The 21,709-nt window shown below is 41.4% G+C and overlaps 1 protein-coding gene across 1 annotated transcript; it reads right to left on the bottom strand.

Annotated features, from left to right (window-relative positions):
• Window positions 1-15,292: 15,292 nt before the first annotated feature.
• On the bottom strand, window positions 15,293-21,401 carry LOC112262666 (adenosine receptor A1). Its single transcript, XM_024438344.2, has 2 exons — window positions 20,650-21,401; window positions 15,293-16,571 (listed from the first exon to the last, which is right to left on the bottom strand). Exons 1-2 carry the CDS (start codon window positions 21,123-21,125, stop codon window positions 15,944-15,946), a joined length of 1,104 nt encoding a protein of 367 aa, XP_024294112.1. The 5' UTR covers window positions 21,126-21,401; the 3' UTR covers window positions 15,293-15,943.
• Window positions 21,402-21,709: the final 308 nt, after the last annotated feature.

Here is a 21,709-nt window from a genome sequence, read left to right on the forward strand (position 1 = left end):
CTTTCCTTTCCTTTCCTTTCCTTTCCTTTCCTTTCCTTTCCTTTCCTTTCCTTTCCTTTCCTTTCCTTTCCTTTCCTTTCCCTTCCTTTCCTTTCCTTTCCTTGCCTTGCCTTTGCCTTGCCTTGCCTTGCCTTGCCTTGCCTTGCCTTGCCTTGCCTTGCCTTGCCTTGCCTTGCCTTGCCTTGCCTTGCCTTGCCCTGCCTGCCTGCCTGCCTGCCTGCCTGCCTTGCCTTCCTGTCTGCCTGTCTTGCCTTGCCTTCCTGTCTGCCTGTCTTGCCTGGCACACATCTGAAATGGAGGACAAGGGATCCAGGAAGTAGCGCTACATTAGAGAACAGCCTGCATTTTCTCTCTCACTCTCTGCTGTGCATACATACACATGAGAGACCAGAGCACACAGTCCTATTGTTACTGTTCAGTATGTGATCATCAGAATCTTGGAGAGATTTTGACCCTTGCCCTAATAAAACTGAAAAAGATGGCTGGTTACTGTGCACTGCCTGAACTGGCAATGCCATAAGAGGGATGCCTGAGTGTGGCCACTGCCCCTGAAGCTTTCCCAATTGAGGGTGGAGTGAGAGAGAGAGAGCAGGGAGCCAGCCCGAGCACTCTTTTGAACCGCTGCCACAGAGGCTGGCCCAGGCCATTGCAGCTGAAACTTTTACAAGCTCACTGCTGGTGAGCAGGAAGAGAGAGACACAGAGAAAGATTTGTAAAGGAAGTATTCTCCAGTTCCTCTCTGCGCTCGCTCCTGAAGTTTTGGCAACCTTATTTCTTTCTAGATAATTGTTAGGGTTTATTAAAAGGGGAATCTATACAAGAAAACATAAAACACATTGGGAGGAGTGTGTATGAGGATTGAGATACATTGAAGGACAGAAATCAATGAGAAACTAACAAAAGAGCAGAAGATGTCAAAGAGAGAGAGCTGCCCGGGATAATGCCTGCGAAAAGAAGAGCATGATGACATCACAGAGAGCAGCCCGGGATAATGCCCGAGAAAAGAAGAGGATGATGATGTTCCAGAGAGAGCTGCCCGGGATAATGCCTGAGAAAAGAAGAGCATGATGATGTCACAGAGAGAGCTGCCCTGGGTAATGCCTGAGAAAAGTAGAGCATGATGACTCATAGAGAGAGCTGCCCGGGATAATGCCTGAGAAAAGTAGAGCATGATTATAGTTCTTGCCTGCAGCACTTGTTTATCTGACATACTGTATGTGTCTATGTCTCTCTCTGGTGGACATACGGGGGAGGAAGGGGGGAGACACTTTTTGGCACAGTAACACTGGATTATTTTGGTGACTTAGATTTTTCTTGGCATGGAGTCCCACGGAACTCTGTCATTGTATTTATTTTACTACTGCCGTCTGTTCCCAGAAGTTTTCCTTGCCCTCAGTGTTGCTTCAATTCAAAACAAAGACACAGGCAGGTGCAGAACAGCTACAGACAGTCTGTAATGACTACGGAAAATGGGAATCGTGAGGCATGTACTACCTGGGACTGATGCCAACTGCTGACAAAAGGCTTCACTGCACGCTCTGCAGTCTTTAACTCCTCCTCTTCTTCTCCCCAAATGCAGCGGAGATCTCCAGCATTGACTTGTTTTGATATAATAAGTCTGGCAAAGCTTTTTGGGGTGCAAGAACCGATGTGAGTATTTAATTCTGATACCTATCTCCGCATTCGTGTGTTTTTTCCTGCTCCCTCTGCCTCAGTGTGTTACTGTGAGGTGTGTTGATGATGATAGACTGTCAGTCTCTGGGTTTAAGGGCCTTGCGGGGTGACTTTGTTTCATTGTTCCTTACAGACACTATTTTAGAGAGGATTTCAAAGTTCAAGAGCTCAGTTTACGCTATCGAACACTTTCAGTTCTAAGACAAAATATGATTTTGAGCAGGCTGTTGTGACCTCATGTGCTCTCTCTCTCTCTGTCTCTCGCGCTCTATCTCTCTCTCTCTCTGCAGCTGGACCAAAGTGGACAGGGAGATAGGAGGGCAGGGAGAGAGGAGGGCAGCGAGAGAAGAGGGTGGGGAGAGAGAAGTGCAGGGAGAGAGGAGGGCAGGGAGAGAAGAGGGCAGGGATAGAGGAGGGCAGGGAGAGAGGAGGGCAGGGAGAGAGGAGGGCAGGGAGAGAGGAGGGCAGGGAGAGAAGAGGGTGGGGAGAGAGAAGGGCAGGGAGAGAGGAGGGCAGGGAGAGAAGAGGGCAGGGAGAGAGGAGGGCATGGCAGAGACTGCTCTCAAGCCCCAACCCCTGTTCGAGTGGGGTTGCTCGTCAGCACGCCGCTCAGCCTTTCCCTCATTCTGCAGGGGAAAGAGAGGGATGTGGAAACGCGCTCTCCTCTCTTTTCTTCCCACCCTTTTTTCTCCACCAACTTGGCCTGTTCCCCTCTGGTCATGTCTGCCGAGATCCCTGCTCTGTCCTTTACAAAATCTACCTCCAGGTATTTCCATGTTTAATACTGCTTCTTAGCCAGCGCCCTGCGACTCTATTTTTTCCATTTACCTATTCTTTACTCCTATCTTTTATCTTTTATCTTTTCCTCTTTTACACCATAATCTTCCTCCTGTACACGTGTCTGCCTCGCCCCCGCCGCCTAATAATCTCTGCCATTACTGAACGGTTGAAATTAAGCAGATTTTTGTTAAGGTAAAGAGAATTAGCTAGACGACGAGCATATTCTGCACTTTGTTAACCCAGTGAAGTTTGATACAGTGATAGCTATTCACTTCAGGGTCAAACGTTTAGCGCATGAGGCAGCCGCTCAGGACGATATGCATTCTTTTATATTGAATGTGATGGACAGCTTTGTTTGTGTAGGACGTTTTAGGTAGAACAGTCACCCGAGGATAAAGACATAGGCCTCTTAGTGGTCTCATGGCTGGCTCTGGCCTTTTAGGCTTTTAGTGAACAATAACAATTAATGCATCGTTATGAGGAAAAGAAAGCCTAATCACACTATTATGCCATAAATCCCATAGCCCTAAAAAGAAACAAACTGCACCAGCGCTGCCTCTCGAAGGTTTAAAAGGGAAGTACTTTGAGATAAAAGGACTTTGGCATATTTACACTGCGGTTTACCTTTCTCGCAGAATTCAATTCCATAAGGTTTAAAACATAGTGAAAAATAGGCAACCAGTCTCCTGCATTGTATGTTGTGGAGAAATCACTATACAAACACTTTACAATTGGTATACTATAGAATACTATACAAACACTTCACAATTGGTATACTATACAAACACTATACAATTGGTATGATCAAAATAACAACAGTAGAGCAGCTCTATAGTGAAGATAATAAAGTCAACAAGTTGGCTCCAGTATTATGGACAGTTTTGTTATTTTGATTATGTGCAGAAATTCAAGGTCCCTTACAATGTGTCTGTAACGTATATACTGTATGTCTGCACACACAAACAGTTACGATATGCTGATGTTTTGCATGATTTGATATATAAAACATATTGAGACCCTGATCTTAAGGTTTTTGCATTAACTATTACATCACATCTAAAAATATAACAATTTAGAAAGCCCTGGTGGCTGTGTAACACAAAAGCTCTCTCTACCAAATGTGTTAAAAAGTGAAACAGAGATGTCAAACTAAATTACAACATTAAATGAGCTGATAAGGAATGGGGGGACTACTTCTTTGGTAACTAACGGTCTGTTAGTTACTGCTGTTACCTACAGACCTGTCCAGAAACCAGTACGAACCAGATCATTCTGATGCAAGCAATGTTCGATGCATGAAGGGGTTCGTAGAGTATAGTATGATTTTCGGGTCTCAATTTCAGCATTTCTGCACTCACAAAGTAGCTTGAAGTTGTTATTGTTGGCATGTCGCAATTAAGATCGTGCAGAAACGATCACGTTAATAGAAGAAGAAGAAAAGGTCTGGATTGATGTTGAAGTGGCTCGTGGTCATTAACAGTAGCTCTACTTTCAACAAAGGGACGTCAAAAGTTGCCATTTTGTCAGTACACGTACACTTACTACAATGTGCAGCATTAATAAATTGCTCATGTAGCCAAGGCCTACACTCTCAAGGCCTACACTCTCCAGTTTTAGAATATCACCTACAGTCTATTATTTGGTTAGTGTGCGAGTGTGTTTGTGTGTGATGGTGTGTATGTGTGTGTTTGTGTCTGATGGTGTGTTTGTGCATGTTTATGCATGTGTGTGAGAAAGAGAGAGAGCATGTCATACAGAAAGCCAAAGCTACAGTAAGAGAGAAATATAAAAAAGAGGTGGGGGCAGGGAAGGTGGGGAAGAGACAGAAAACGAGCTCCTCCTCCCCTTGTTCATTGCGTTCTCCTCAGATGAACTTGTCATGTTACTTGATGATGTGTTCTTTTGGAAGCCAGGCCATTCATATCCCCTGTTATTTGTGTCTCCTCCCCCCGGTTACAGTGACCCACTGGTTACCAGGAACAAAGTCTCATTGCCTACATCAGGAACTATAAGCATACTCAAACAATCCGATTTGATAATACTTGAAGGCCAATGAGAAGTTAAAAAAAATAACAATATTGAAAGCAATGTTTAACTCTGATGTATCCAACTGCTACAAAATCGAGGGAAAAGTTTTGGATTTAAGTGAACATATTGTATTGTTAGATGGAAACAGGAGTAGACCATATAACCTAGCTCTGAAAAAGAACAATAGGTGTTATCCTAACCAATTAAATCAAATCCAACTATATTTGTCATATGAGCCGAATACAAGATGTGTAGACCTTACCGTGAAATGCTTACCAACAGTGCAGTTCAAGAAGAGTTAAGACAAATAAAATAAAAAGTAACATAATAACATAACAGTAACGAGGCTATATACAGGGGGCACTGGTACAGAGTCAGTGTGCGGGGGTTCAGGTTAGTTGAGGTAATTTGTACATGTAGGTAGGGGTGAAGTGACTATGTATAGATAATAAACAGGTTAGTTGAGGTAATTTGTACATGTAGGTAGGGGTGAAGTGACTATGTATAGATAATAAACAGGTTAGTTGAGGTAATTTGTACATGTAGGTAGGGGTGAAGTGACTACGTATAGATAATAAACAGGTTAGTTGAGGTAATTTGTACAAGTAGGTAGGGGTGAAGTGACTATGTATAGATAATAAACAGGTTAGTTGAGGTAATTTGTACATGTAGGTAGGGGTGAAGTGACTACGTATAGATAATAAACAGGTTAGTTGAGGTAATTTGTACAAGTAGGTAGGGGTGAAGTGACTATGTATAGATAATAAACAGGTTAGTTGAGGTAATTTGTACATGTAGGTAGGGGTGAAGTGACTATGTATAGATAATAAACAGGTTAGTTGAGGTAATTTGTACAAGTAGGTAGGGGTGAAGTGACTATGTATAGATAATAAACAGGTTAGTTGAGGTAATTTGTACATGTAGGTAGGGGTGAAGTGACTATGTATAGATAATAAACAGGTTAGTTGAGGTAATTTGTACATGTAGGTAGGGGTGAAGTGACTATGTATAGATAATAAACAGGTTAGTTGAGGTAATTTGTACAAGTAGGTAGGGGTGAAGTGACTATGTATAGATAATAAACAGGTTAGTTGAGGTAATTTGTACATGTAGGTAGGGGTGAAGTGACTATGTATAGATAATAAACAGGTTAGTTGAGGTAATTTGTACATGTAGGTAGGGGTGAAGTGACTATGTATAGATAATAAACAGGTTAGTTGAGGTAATTTGTACATGTAGGTAGGGGTGAAGTGACTATGTATAGATAATAAACAGGTTAGTTGAGGTAATTTGTACATGTAGGTAGGGGTGAAGTGACTATGTATAGATAATAAACAGGTTAGTTGAGGTAATTTGTACATGTAGGTAGGGGTGAAGTGACTATGTATAGATAATAAACAGGTTAGTTGAGGTAATTTGTACATGTAGGTAGGGGTGAAGTGACTATGTATAGATAATAAACAGGTTAGTTGAGGTAATTTGTACATGTAGGTAGGGGTGAAGTGACTATGTATAGATAATAAACAGGTTAGTTGAGGTAATTTGTACATGTAGGTAGGGGTGAAGTGACTATGTATAGATAATAAACAGCGAGTAGCAGGGGGGGGGGGGAGTAAATGTAAATAGTCCGGTGGCCAGTTGATTAATTGTTCAGCAGTCTTATTGTCACGCTCGTGGAAAGGAATGGACCAAGGCGCAGCGTGGTGAGCGGACATTTTAGTTTATTTATAATGTCGCCAACAAAACAAGTAATAACAAACGACGTAAAGCTACGTAGTGCTCGCAGGCCACTACACATATACAACTACCCACAATCACAGGTGGGAAAAAGGGCTGCCTGAGTATGATCCCCAATCAGGGACAACGATAGACAGCTGCCTCTGATTGGGAACCACACTCGGCCAGAAACAAAGAAATAAAGAACATAGAATCCCCACCCAAATCACACCCTGACCAAACAAATAGAGACATAAACAAGCTCTCTAAGGTCAGGGCGTGACACTTATAGCTTGGGGGTGGAAGCTGTTATGGAGCCTTTTGGCCCAAACAGCTTATAAACTTGAATTCAGTATAAGACCGTAATTGTCAAATTTGGTATCAATATTCATAAGGCCTGTATGATATTAAATTCTTTGTTTTCTTTTAAACAAATCTATGGGGATGAATATTGAACAAAGTGAAAGATGTATCCATTAAATGTTAATCAATCATCTAGGTCTGTTCATGATTTAGTGCAGTTAGTTGCTGCATGTTATTAGTGCTCCAACAAATAGGGGTTGCTATGCCACACTACACTGAGGCCTCCAGAGACCACATGATGGAGTCAAACAAGGTCAACACCAGATATACTTCCTGTTTGGGGCCCGCTATTTTTGCAACCAGGACATTATCGTAGGATTGAGCCGATTTACTTGATGAATAAATTCAGAAGTAGGCTACTGTACTATACAAAAGTGTACTTGCTTTAGTCTAGATATATAGTGTTTAGGTACCATACTAGGCTCAATAGGATATATAGTATATCTATGCTGGAGGATTTTTCAACTCACCTGTACTCGGCTCAATAGAAAACTGAACTGAGAAGAGCCTGAGTCTGGTATTAGCAGAAAGGGTAGACTGGAGAGTTGGAACATGAACACGAGGAAGACACTGAACGTTGACTACTTGGCTATGGGAAAGGAGAGGCACATCACGTCCATAGTACTGTACTGAACAATATGGTGGTATTTTTGTTGTTGTTGCAGAGGTTGGTTATGTACATGCATACTTAAGATTGGACGTAAATGCTGATTGACTCAAACAGTACACTGGCTTAATAATGCTGACTGATTTAAAGCAAATCATTTTTTGAAAGCAGTATTGTCAGATCAACTCTGTCATACACTGTTTGCCTACTGGTGAATTGATCAACTGATCTCTTCTAATTCCATGTTAGATATATGTGAATACTAAATGATTGACGTGCTTTTTTCACCATTGATTTCATGCTTGAAAACATTGTTCATAATTGATAGGATGTGTCTTGAAACAGACACTAAATAACGTATTGTTCTAAATAAAATGGGCTCAAAACATTAACAGAGGCAGATGCTTGTAAACGGGCGAACTCAACGTGATAATAGCCACTTCTTTTTCAATCATTACCATACTGAAGTGGCAGGCGAACAAAGTGTTTCTAATTGTAAAGCGGAAAAAACTGTTTACATTAATTAGGCAGAAGATCATTGTAAATTCCTGGCAAATGGAGAGAGAGAGGGAAAATCAACAGGATGTGTTACAGATAGTCTCAGCGGATGGAGCACACAGACAGGATCAGTCTTTTACTGCATTAGCTCTACCCCTCTCTCTGGACATTTCTCAGAATTGAAAACTTGAGCACAGGATCTAGCTGATGCTGCGACAGTGTAAGTCTGGTTCGATGCCATAGTAGTTATGGTATTGTTACATGCACGTCTTTGTTTTTTTACATGGCAGACTCCCATTGCTTCGGTGCCAATATTCCCCTCCCCCTCCCCTGTCAGTGGTGAGCATCGCCATGCTCCCTCCACTACATCAACTGCTTTTTGGTTCATTGAGATTCAGCCTGGCACACAGACAATGCCCATTTCTTGGCACAGGATATTGAAGGGAGAAGCGTACAAGATTCTACCCCAGTCTCTTCCCTCTCGGTCGTGCCCAGTGTTTTACCGATCCCCGTGGACCTTTGCCAACTCATGTTAGATATTTTTGTATTGTGCTCGTGGCAAAATACTAATCGCGAGTGATTCGTAATCCAGCTAATCCACAGTATGGAACATTAGAACCAAGTTTGTTATTGCGACGTTGTTTCACTCTGTCCGGGCATCTTTCTATAAGGCGAAACACAGAAACAGCATTTTCTGATGATGTCTTTGTCAGAAAAAGTGTACTGGAGAGGTGACAGGAAGACAGCTCCTCTCTCTTACTTACCACGGCAGCCATTTTCTTTTGTCCAATGAAGTCAGTGAGTGAGAAGCCTGGGATTTGAACAGTTGATAATAAGGATCCAGCTTTTTGCTGATTTAAACTTTTTAATGTTTGTAAGTATTAACTCTTCTCCAAGTTTAAATGTGCCTGTTTTTTGTCTAGGTTATATATTATGTGCACAAATATGACTCACTGTCTTGTATGATATTGACATCTACCAAGCCTGCAGATCTGTATTTATATAATTCGGTCATACAGATAAAACACTTCCAAATATAAATATACTCAATCATATTATGGATTCTCACCGTCAATCCCATCACCTGTTGTCATGTATCCAGTCTTCAGGCTTGACAAAAACCTCTCCCGGAACTATGAGGCCCATCATCCTCATGAAGCACTGTTCAGTGGGAAGTTACTGCCTACCAGCACTTCAAACAGAAGGATGGGTTTCATATAGAAAAATGGTATGCAAAAGGTTGTGTAGCTTCTTCGTACTAAACTTGCTACCAAAACTCTACAAATGATTACTGCAACCTTATCTTTGATCAAGTGTTGCCAATGTGCTACACTTGTTTTCTTAAGATATTTTACCATTTTGAAATTGACCACTATCTTATTTCCTTTGTTAAACTTCCGGTCTGCGGGCTGTGTTGTTAATTATTCATAAACAACCAGAAAATCATCAACAAAGGAATGTGGAGTTACTCCAACAAAATCCAACTGAAAACGCATTTCAAAACGCATTTCTTATTTGACCTTATTAAGACATCTAAATAATTGTATACTCACAGCCAGGAAATTGAATTATTTTTCTCTAACTTGAAGAACAAAATTCCTCAAACTAAGGTAAACTTCATAACACATTCATGTATCAAGTTAGGAAGCACAAGTTATGGACTCACAAGTTAGGATTCAACCCTAAGCCTTTAATCACTTATTTTTGTCAATAGAAATCAGTTCCCCTCGGTCTGTTTCGTCTATGTACACTGACCAGTCAGAAGAGGCTCTTATTTGGCGTCTAATTAATTCAACATCTCAATTAAGACCTCCACTCCATCCCTGCCCCACTGCCTTCTCATTCTCCCCCACAGAGCAGTCCCTGGCACTCCTACACACTGCCTCGCAGCCTGCCAAAACATTTCAATCACTGTCTGCCTTAATTAGGCCAAATAGGAATTCAGAATGTTAATGAACTGCCCTGGTGCCTTTCAGAGGCTATGGTTCACATGCTAATTTATGCAAAGCGGCGGGGCCTCTTCATGGTTTGACCATCATCTACCGTAACACTGCCTGAGCTGGCCCAACCCACCCAGCCGAAGCAAGGCCCTGGGGGGCGTGGGCTGCACTGCCCAGCTGGTACTTCAAACCCTAGTTGGCACAGCTAACACTGAGCTCTTTTTCAAAGAGCTAGAAATGGCTTCCACACTGAGAAAAACAACCACATAGTTTTAGGGGGGACATTTGAGACTCTCTTGTTATGGTAGAAATGATAGAAACATCTTTATAGTTCACTATCAAATACCCTGGAAGCACAAAAACAATGGACTTTGATCAGTTTTCATTCACCTTCATCTCTTCGAAATGATGGACGCTGCAAAGTTGTAAATGTCATTGATCTTATCCACTCAGATGGGCATAATAGTGTCACCTTTTACAAGTAAAGCAGTCAGACCCAGCTGAGATCCAATCCAATGAATTGAAAGAAGCAGTGTGAGAGTTTCACAGGTTTCTGCCCCACAAATGTTGTCACTTAAGAGTGCCAAGCAACTCCCTAAAATGGCCAAAGCGCTACTATTTTGTTTTCATCCTGTTCCCTTCCTTCTTTGCATTGCTTGCAGGCTATCCACACAGTTCTGTACACAATATCCACACAGCTCTTTTCACGCTATCCACACAGCTCTGTTCAGGCTATCAGCATAGCTCTGTTCATGCTATCCACACAGCTCTGTTCATGCTATCCACACAGCTCTGTTCAGGCTATCCACACAGCTCTGTTCAGGCTATCAGCATAGCTCTGTTCATGCTATCCACACAGCTCTGTTCAGGCTATCAGCATAGCTCTGTTCATGCTATCCACACAGCTCTGTTCATGCTATCCACACAGCTCTGTTCAGGCTATCCACACAGCTCTGTTCAGGCTATCCACACAGCTCTGTTCAGGCTATCCACACAGCTCTGTTCAGGCTATCCACACAGCTCTGTTCAGGCTATCAGCATAGCTCTGTTCAGGCTATCCACACAGCTCTGTTCAGGCTATCCACACAGCTCTGTTCAGGCTATCCACACAGCTCTGTTCAGGCTATCAGCATAGCTCTGTTCATGCTATCCACACAGCTCTGTACACGCTATCCACACAGCTCTGTTCAGGCTATCCACACAGCTCTGTTCAGGCTATCCACACTGCTCTGTTCAGGCTATCCACACAGCTCTGTTCAGGCTATCCACACAGCTTTGTTCACGCTAGAGGGAGGCAACTGGGGAATAAAATTCAGCTTTTTACTTCTGCCTGTTAAACAGCAAGCTACCGTAAGGTTGCAGGGCTGGAAAGAGCCAAGTTTCTAAAGAAAATGGCACTAATTCCTGGCACAGCTCTCCTTTATTACATGCCAACTTCTCTGAATGCCAGTGAGTTACGTTTTAGACTCGCACAAATTAACACACTTTCCGTAGCGACTGCATTCTTTTGTTATTATTTTGTTAATCTTTTGACCTAAGCTACCTTTAGCGATTCCGTAGCAATCAGACCACATGCCTGCTGTTCTCTATAACTGTCACAGTGACACAGACACACACCTGTCATTGCCTTAATATGAACTGATGAATCCTCGGGTTCAGCTCCACAGCTCACACAAAGCAAAGCAGTTGAACCAGGCCCAGGTTTAAACATCAGAGCCAAAACCATAGAAAAAATTGCTCCTTGTAGGTAATTCCCTATAAAACTGTTACCAGACTAACTCTTCAGTCTGTAGTGGGGGATGTCATTTGAATAATCTGGACTTGTGCCAAGTTTCTGTTTGTGCCTGATTATTCAAGTTGGTTAAATCTGCTGTCCTGTGGTGTGTCTGAATGTGTGTGTGTCTATGTGTGACCATTTGTTTGAATGCAAATATGCAAAGGTGTGTGTATGTGTTTATTATGTACAGTAATGATCAACCACTAAACATACAAATGCTCTCTCTCTCTCTCTCTCTCTCTCTCTCTCTCTCTCTCTCTCTCTTTCTCTTTCTTTTTCTATTTCTCTTTCTCTCCCAGATTCCCAGTAGAAGTCCTTACCTCCTCTCTGGGTTGATGATAAATTGAGCACCTGTCCTTGAGACTGAGGTAGTAGATTGAATAGTTGTGGGGTATATGTCCTCCCTCTGACATAACTATACAATCTACTGTCTTTCCTAAGGAGACAGACCAATCGTCAATACCCCTGAAGCCAAACCATTTTTCCCTGGCTGTCTCATCCATCTCCCCAGCCTGGAGACCTGCCTGCAGCCTGTCTGTGTTCTGTGGGGTAGTTAACAATTAGCATATGACATCCATTCACTGAATGTTCCAGGACAACATGAGGATGTGCAACATTTCCTCTGTCAGACCAGCCAATTCTTAATTTGGTTCACAGCGATTGGGGCCAATTGTGATATGGCCCTATTGTGTTTGAGTGAAAGTGTGCTTTAGGGTGAGTGTGTTTGTGTTGTCGCCTCTCGCTGTATGTGTTTGAATGACATTCCCCCCTCATCCGTCAGCCTTAGGTGAGTGTGTCCTGGCGAGGTGAGGTAGTAGGTTGTATAGTTTGTGAAGGGATAGAATCCTATTCAGGTGATAACTATACAGTCTATTGCCTTCCTTGAGAGGCACAATGACCGTCCGCAGCGATGAGGAACTCCAAAGAAAACTGCTTGTTGAATTCCTCTGCATTGTATGCAATCTTACTGTGGAAAAGCAACAGAGGAAGCACTGGTGTGTTTATTACAGTTTGCTAGCGTCACCTAGTGGCCAAGGAGCAGCAGGACTCCAGAGACATTCGACCGGAAGGTTCCCTGTAGGCAGGGGTGGAAAGAGAACTGAAATATCCTACTCAAGTAGGAGTACTGTTACTTTAAGCAATGCAAAATAAAGTGCATAAAGAATAAAGTTGGCAGACTTCAATATACTTCATATTCCAGACATAAACATGTCTCATTCTTTCACCCTTTCAATCCATCATTCACCCCTCTGTTACATCTTACTTATCCATGGGACCGGCTAACATTCACTCACTCATCCATTCATACTCTTTCCCTCGCCCACTCACTCCCTCACTCACAAACTATCTTTTCCCTCACTCACCAGGGGTGGAAAGAGTTCTGAAATATATTACTCAAGTAGAAGTACTGTTACTTTAATGAAAATACAACAACAACAAAAAAGTACTCAGAAAAGCTACTCAATTACAGTAACGAGAGTAGTTGTAATGAGTTACTTTACACCTCTGCTCATATGTTCACAACTCAGAGCAGGAAGTAAAGAATATCAAATTAACTTAATAGAAAATGCATGAGTTTGACATAATCTAAACTGCAGTGGGGCAAAAAAGTATTTAGTCAGCCACCAATTGTGCAAGTTCTCCCACTTAAAAACATGAGAGAGGCCTGTAATTTTCATCATAGGTACACTTCAACTATGACAGACAAAATTAGAAAAAAAAATCCAGAAATCACATTGTAGGATTTTTTATGAATTTATTTGCAAATTATGGAGGAAAATAAGTATTTGGTCACCTACAAACAAGCAAGATTTCTGGCTCTCACAGACCTGTAACTTCTTCTTTAAGAGTCTCCTCTGTCCTCCACTCGTTACCTGTATTAATGGCACCTGTTTGAACTTGTTATCAGTATAAAAGACACCTGTCCACAACCTTAAACAGTCACACTCCAAACTCCACTATGGCCAAGACCAAAGAGCTGTCAAAGGACACCAGAAACAAAATTGTAGACCTGCACCAGGCTGGGAAGACTGAATCTGCAATAGGTAAGCAGCTTGGTTTGAAGAAATCAACTGTGGGAGCAATTATTAGGAAATGGAAGACATACAAGACCACTGATAATCTCCCTCGATCTGGGGCTCCACGCAAGATCTCACCCTGTGGGGTCAAAATTATCACAAGAACGGTGAGCAAAAATCCCAGAACCACACGGGGGGACCTAGTGAATGACCTGCAGAGAGCTGGGACCAAAGTCACAAAGCCTACCATCAGTAACACACTACGCCGCCAGGGACTCAAATCCTGCAGTGCCAGACGTGTCCCCCTGCTTAAGCCAGTTCATGTCCAGGCCCGTCTGAAGTTTGCTAGAGAGCATTTGGATGATCCAGAAGAAGATTGGGAGAATGTCATATGGTCAGATGAAACCAAAATATAACTTTTTGGTAAAAACTCAACTCGTCGTGTTTGTAGGACAAAGAATGCTGAGTTGCATCCAAAGAACACCATACCTACTGTGAAGCATGGGGGTGGAAACATCATGCTTTAGGGCTGTTTTTCTGCAAAGGGACCAGGACGACTGATCCGTGTAAAGGAAAGAATGAATGGGGCCATTTATCTTGAAATTTTGAGTGAAAACCTCCTTCCATCAGCAAGGGCATTGAAGATGAAACGTGGCTGGGTCTTTCAGCATGACAATGATCCCAAACACACCGCCCGGGCAACGAAGGAGTGGCTTCGTAAGAAGCATTTCAATGTCCTGGAGTGGCCTAGCCAGTCTCCAGATCTCAACCCCATAGAAAATCTTTGGAGGGAGTTAAGTCCATGTTGCAACAGCCCCAAAACATCACTGCTCTAGAGGAGATCTGCATGGAGGAATGGGTCAAAATACCAGCAACAGTGTGTGAAAACCTTGTGAAGACTTACAGAAAATGTTTGACCTCTGTCATTGCCAACCAAGGGTATATAACAAAGTATTGAGATAAACTTTTGTTATTGACCAAATACTTATTTTCCACCATAATTTGCAAATAAATTCATTAAGAATCCTACAATGTGGTTTTCTGGGTTTTTTTTCTCATTTTGTCAGTCATAGTTGAAGTGTACCTATGATGAAAATTACAGGCCTCATCTTTTTAAGTGGGAGAACTTGCACAATTGGTGGCTGACTAAATACGGTTTTACCCCACTCTATAAGGGTTGGTTCTCCAGACCTAAATCAAGCCCTGAATATGTTTTTTCAGTCTTGTAGTACTGTTACAAGTCAAGATTATTCAAGGTTCTATGAAAGAATAAAGGTTAAATAAAGCTATGAAACTGGCCTCTATCTTTTACTCTGAATTTTGAAGGAATTCAAGACCTCAGATTATTCCTATTTTTAGGGCTTCTACTCTTTAGCTTGTACATAAATAATCATTCTCTTGTATGTAATGTCATGTGGATTATAATGTTTTGCATAGACATACCACAACCGTGGACAAAACTACATCTACCGCTGCGATGCTACTAGTATAACAATGACTTGAACACTAAAACATGACCTAGTTTACAGTATGTGAACCAAACCGAAAGTATGTAGATCTAATGGAAAAATACCCAGTGGTTACGAAGGTCAGTGGAGGTCTGATAGAGTATATCCAGCCTTTGTATCACTCTGGTAGGAACACAATGCGTTCATCTATACCTGTATGCCATATTGCAATAATGTAATACATATCCCACTGCGTACTGCCATCTAGTGTACTTAGACAAGACCAGGGGAACTGTAGAGATGTACTGCCAGTTAATATACATGAATCAATAGACACAATGTAATCATTAGCTGCAACAATTGTATATTACAACAAATGTAATGTATGTATTTTACAAACCATTTTGAAATAAAAACTTAACTTCAGAAAGGATTTCCTCATCTCAGAAAATGTATATTTTAATAAAGAAAGAATTTGATGGAGACCTATTTGTATACTTTCTGTGTCACCTGATGGTACATTACCACCACAAAATACATTAAACATAATCTTGTGGGAAAAGTTGTGTTAGAACGTTGTGCATGGTTGTGTTGAAAATAACCATAATCATAAAAAAAGTTCATTTGATAAGTACTCCTTCATTGAGATAGTACATCTTACTTCCAATTCTGGGAAAGTACTGTATACATACAGAAGGTAACAATTATAGAAACGACAAACTTTTGGATTGAGGAAATGGCATTCAGACAAAGGAAATGCATCAATGAAATTAAACACCCACTACTCTTTCCATTTTCATCATCAGTTTCATTTGCAACAAACGCAATTTGCTGTGATATGCCAACGCAGTTGAGCAATGCTAAAGTAAAATACTTTGACATTAGCTCTACCTGATCTACACATGCTTATATTATACTGATAATACAATACATAAAGACAAATATGAGATATAGACCACATTCTAAATTGCTTTGCATCCCTACAATGACTCTTATCAAAGTATTTGAGAATAATACCCTGGAACTATAACTTCTTAACACACTCTATACATGTCACTAACTGTCCCTCACACACAATGATGAACTCCCCTCCATCAGTCATTTCTGGCTACCCTAGGGTTACTGCTGGTGTTCTTCTCAGTGGTCTGGTTGTCACCTCGGCACACAAACTTCCTCCATATCCTCAGGTACGCTTCCTGGATCTTGCGGATCTTGAAGGCATACACGATCGGGTTGACAGCTGAATTGCCATGGGAGAGGAGGATGCCCACGTAGAAGGCCTGTTGGGGTATGTTTGATGGGTTACCAAAGTAGGCAACACAGTTCATGAAGTGCAGAGGGAGCCAGCAAAAGGCGAAGAGCACCAGGACCAGAGTCAGGGATCGGGCTAGGCTCCTCTCCTTCCTGAAGTAGGTGTGGGACTGGGCACCGCTCCCCGTCCTCCCCTTCAGGTTCTTCCGGATCGTACAGAAGATGTAGCAGTATAGCACAGCCATGATAAGCAACGGAGTGAGGGTGCAGAGGAAGAAATTGAAGTATACGATGTATGACATGGGAATCACAGCCAGGAAACGGCAAATGATGGTGGTTGAGTTCCCTGAGTGAGACAAGGTGTCATGGTTGTACCACCCAAACATGGGTGGGAAGCTCAACATGAAGGCAACAAACCAACATATTGCCACCACCACCCAAGATCTCCTCTCTGTTACTGTCCTCTTGTACCTGTTGAAGCAGAGAATCTGATCATCTGACAACCTTGATGCTTTCCTTTGTACGCACGCACCCACCTATTTCATAATCATGATTACAAAGGGGAGATCCTTTGAGAGAATGCGTTATGTGATAAATGTAGAGCACTCCGTAATTATTGGGACAGTAAATATTATTTTCTTATTTCGGCTCTATACTCCAAAAGTTGAGATTTAAAATCAGGCAATGACTATGCGGTTAAAGTGCAGATTATCAGCTTTAATTTGAAAGTATTTTCATCCATATTCATAGAACGAAGTGACTGCATCAAGCTTGTGACTTTACACATTTATTGGATGCATTTGCTGTTTGTTTTGGTTGTATTTCAGATTATTTTGTGCCCAATAGAAATTAATGGAAAATGCTGTTGTCGTGGAATTTTTTACACAGGGAGACTCGAGGTCAATCTTAAATTAATCATCCTTTACCAACTCAATGCACCATAGCTCTCCTTGGGCAGTCCCAGCAGTTGTCTTATATATGGCTATACACAGACAAGTTATATTTGCATGATTTAGCATAATTAATTAATCATTACAGTTTTGTTTCATTCATGTGACCGACCAATACTGGTTCCTAACATGTGACAGACCAATACCTCGAAGCTGAGACCTTGAAACTGAGATATTTTTAATGTGCTCAAAACAAGGTCTGGGTGAACTGCCAAATTGCAGATACTGATAAGGATTCATGAAATTAGAAGCCTACTCCTTAAATTTGTCTTACTCACTGCTTTTAGCACACTCTGCTAACCCGAATGTCTTAGCTGTGTCTGAATCCTGGCTTAGGAAAACCACCAAAAATCCTGAAATCTCCATCGCTAACTATAACATTTTTCGCCAAGATAGAACTGCCAAAGGGGGCGGTGTTGCAATCTACTGTAAAGATTCGAGCTTCTACTTATAAAAATTCACCTTTCCAGAAACAAGTCTCTCACTGTTGCCGCTTGCTATAGACCTCCCTCTGCCCCCAGCTGTGCCCTCGATAACATATGTGAATTGATTGCCCCCATATATATTCTGAGCTCGTGATACTAGGTGACCTAAACTGGGACATGCTTAACACCCCGGCCATCCTACAATCCAAGCTTGATGCCCTCAATCTCACACAAATTATTAATGAACCTACCAGGTACAACTCCAAATCCGTAAACACGGGCACCCTCATAGATGTCATCCTAACTAACTCGCCCTCCAAATACACCTCTGCTGTTTTCTATCAAGATCTCAGTGATCACTGCCTCATTGCCTGCGTCCGTAATGGGTCTGCGACCAAACGACCACCCCTCATCACTGTCAAACGCTCCCTAAAACACTTCTGCGAGCAGGCCTTTCTAATCTCTAATCGACCTGGCCGGGGTATCCTGGAATGACATTGACCTCATCCCGTCAGTAGATGATGCCTGGCAAATTCTTTAAAAGTGCTTTCCTCACCATCTTAAATAAGCATGCCCCATTCAAAAAATGTAGAACTAGGAATAGATATAGTCCTTGGTTCACTCCAGACCTGTCTGCCCTTGACCAGCACAAAAACATCCTGTGGCGTTCTGAATTAGCATCGAACAGCCCCTGTGGTATGCAACTTTTCAGGGAAGTTAGGAAAAAAATATACACAGGCAGTTAGGAAAGCTAATGCTAGCTTTTTCAAACAGAAATTTGCATCCTGAGGTACTAACTCAAAAAAGTTCTGGGACACTGTAAAGTCCATGGAGAATAAATCCACCATAAATCCACTATAATTGAGAATTTCAATAAGCATTTCTCTATGGCTGGCCATGCTTTCCACCAGGCTATCCCTACCCCGGTCAACTGCCCAGCACCCTCCACAGCAACCCGTCAAAGCCCCCACCAATTCTCCTTTACACAAATCCAGATAGCTGATGTTCTGAAAGAGCTGCAAAATCTGGACCCCTACAAATCAGCCGGGCTAAACAATCTGGACCCTCTCTTTCTAAAATGATCTGCCAAAATTGTTGCAACCCCAATTACTAGCCTGTTCAACCTCTCTTTCGTATCGTCTGAGATTCCAAAAGATTGGAAAGCTGCCGCGGTCAGTCATCCCCCTCTTCAAAGGGGGAGACACTCTAGACCCAAACTGCTACAGACCTATATCTATCCTACCCTGTCTTTCTAAGGTCTTCGAAAGCCAAGTTAACAAGCAGATTACCGACCATTTCGAATCTCCGCTATGCAATCTGGTTTCAGAGCTGGTCATGGGTGCACCTCAGCCACGCTCAAGGTCCTAAACAACATCATAACCACCATCGATAAGAGACATTACTGTGCAGCCAAGGCTTTCGACTCTGTCAATCACCACATTCTTAATGGCAGCACCCACCCGTAGCACGCACTCCAGCAGGTATATCTCACTAGTCACTAGTCAACTAGTCAATTCCTCTTTTGGCTGCCTTTCCTTCCAGTTCTCTGCTGCCAATGACTGGAACGAACTGCAAAAATCACTGAAGCTGGAGACACATATCTCCCTCACTAGCTTTAAGCACCAGCTGTCAGAGCAGCTCACAGATCACTGCACCTGTACAGAGCCCATCTGTAAATAGCCCATCCAACTACCTCATCCCCATACTGTATTTATTTATTTATCTTGTTCCTTTGCACCCCAGTATCTCTACTTGCACATTCATCTTCTGCACATCTACCATTCCAGTGTTTTAATTGCAATATTGTAATTACTTCACCACCATGGCCTATTTATTGCCTTAACTCCGTTATCTTACCTCATTTGCACTCACTGTATATAGACTTTTTGTTTTCTTTTGTTCTACTGTGTTATTGACTATGTTTTGTTTATTCCATGTGTAACTCTGTGTTGTTGTAGGCATCAAATTGCTATGCTTTATCTTGACCAGGTCGTAGTTGTAAATGAGAACTTGTACTCAACTAGCCTACCTGTTTAAATAAAGGTGAAATACATTTTTTTTATCAGTCACTTGCATGAACACAGAACAGTACATGAATAGAACACAGAAATTAATTATCAGAAAGGCACAAACATTAAAATTCCCTTACAATGTATTGTGTCTTTTTGGAGTTACTTTCATTGTAATTAAGAATAGAATATGTTTCTAAACAGTTATATGTTAATGTGAATGCAACCATGATCACAGATCATCCTGAATGAATTGTGAATAATGATGAGCGAGAATGTTACAGAGCATTAATTGAAATTATGGATTGCCGCTTATCCTCTTGTTGTCCCCTTATGCGATAATTTGTACATCTCAATAGTCATTAGAAACCACATTTGTCAACCATATCAGCTATGTTTTTTTTAAGACAGTAAAATGAGGCCGAATTAACTGTTTCACAAGCCAGACAAGGCTCCGCTGATAGCCAGGTGAAGCAGTGATAAGATATTGGGACTCTGCTGTTGGGACAGCTTTACGTAGGCCTTAACAGTTTGTGGGCACCGTTTGTCATTGTTATCATGCATTTCATTTGTTGTTTAGTGTTGTGTTGTGTAGTGGCTTTGTGGGCATGCATCCCACTTATATTTAAAAAATTCCCCACCAAGATTTACATGCTAAAATTGCAACTGTGTGAGAGGTTAGAATACCCTGGGTGTATGATATTTGTGCGTCTAACTTTCTCACTCAACATTATTCACGATTTATTCAGGATTATTGTAATCATGGTAGTGTCCACATTAATGTAGAAGTACTTAGAAACATATTCTATTCTTATTTACAATAAAAGTAACTTGAAAATGACACAATACATTATCTACCATTCATTTCTATTGGGCACAAAATAATCTGAAACACAACCAAAACAAACAGCAAATGCATCCAACAAATTTGTACTACTTTATTACACAAATAAGTGAATGTGTCCCAATACTTTTAGTTCCCTAAAATGGGGACTATGTACAAAAGGGATGTAATTTCTAGACGGTTCATGAAAATACCCTCAAATGAATGCTGACAGTCTGCACGTTGACGTCATTGTTTGATTTCAAACAAAAGAAGAAAAAATGCTTCAATGTCCCAATAATTACAGACTATTTACAGTATTTAGGTCAGAAGACAGCTCACCTGAGAGGGATGAAAACTCGTAGATATCGGTCCACGGAGATGGCTAGTAGAAACAGTACAGAGGCCAATGTCAACAAAATTTCCACACAGCTTATGAAGAGACAGACATTGAATGAGATCTGCACTCTTCCATCTACCAGTATAGCCGCTGGCACAGCCACAGCACCTACAAGGAAGTCTGCCACAGCCAGAGAAACCAAAAAGCAGAATGTGGGCTGCCGTAGAGAGCTGCTCAACCACACTGCCCAGATCACTAGCACATTGCCCAGACAGCAGGCAACAGCGATCAGCACCTCCAGCACTGTGTAGGCCACCTCTCCTCCAGACATCCTGTCAGCCATTCTGATGAAAGTGTAATATTCTACTGTAATCCACTGAACTATAATCCTGAGGATTTTACAGCAATGTTTCTTGGACCAGACTGTCGAGTATGTACATTTGCTCACTGAAAAAGTTACAACCCCCTGCAACTTCATGCTTATCTTCCGTTTCCTTTTCAACAAATGCAAAAGGATTAAACAATATGCACATTGACAAATATTTAAATGAACCACATTTTAAATTGTCGTGCATCCTAAAATAATCTATTTTTAAATATTCTAATGAAATCATGTAAATATAAACAAATCTAAAATGTAATACTTTTCTGTAATTTTTATTAAAACAAATGGCATCTTTGTGTATCCTTTATTTCTATACATATACAGTTGAATTGGAAGTTTACATACACTTAGGTTGGAGTCATTAAAACTTGATTTTCAACCACTTCACAAATTTCTTGTTAACAAACTATAGTTTTGGCAAGTTGGTTAGGACATCTACTTTGTGCATGACACAAATAATTTTTCCAACAATTGTTTACAGACAGATTATTTCACTTACAATTCACTGTTTCACAATTCAAGTGGATCAGAAGTTTACATACACTAAGTTGACTGTGCCTTTAAACCACTTGGAAAATTCCAGAAAATGATGTCATGGCTTTAGAAGCTTTTGATGGGCTAATTGACATCATTTGAGTCAATTGGAGGTGTACCTGTGGATGTATGAAAAAAAATGT

Source organism: Oncorhynchus tshawytscha, linkage group LG02 (genome assembly GCF_018296145.1).
Source record: "Oncorhynchus tshawytscha isolate Ot180627B linkage group LG02, Otsh_v2.0, whole genome shotgun sequence".
NCBI lineage: Eukaryota > Metazoa > Chordata > Actinopteri > Salmoniformes > Salmonidae > Oncorhynchus > Oncorhynchus tshawytscha.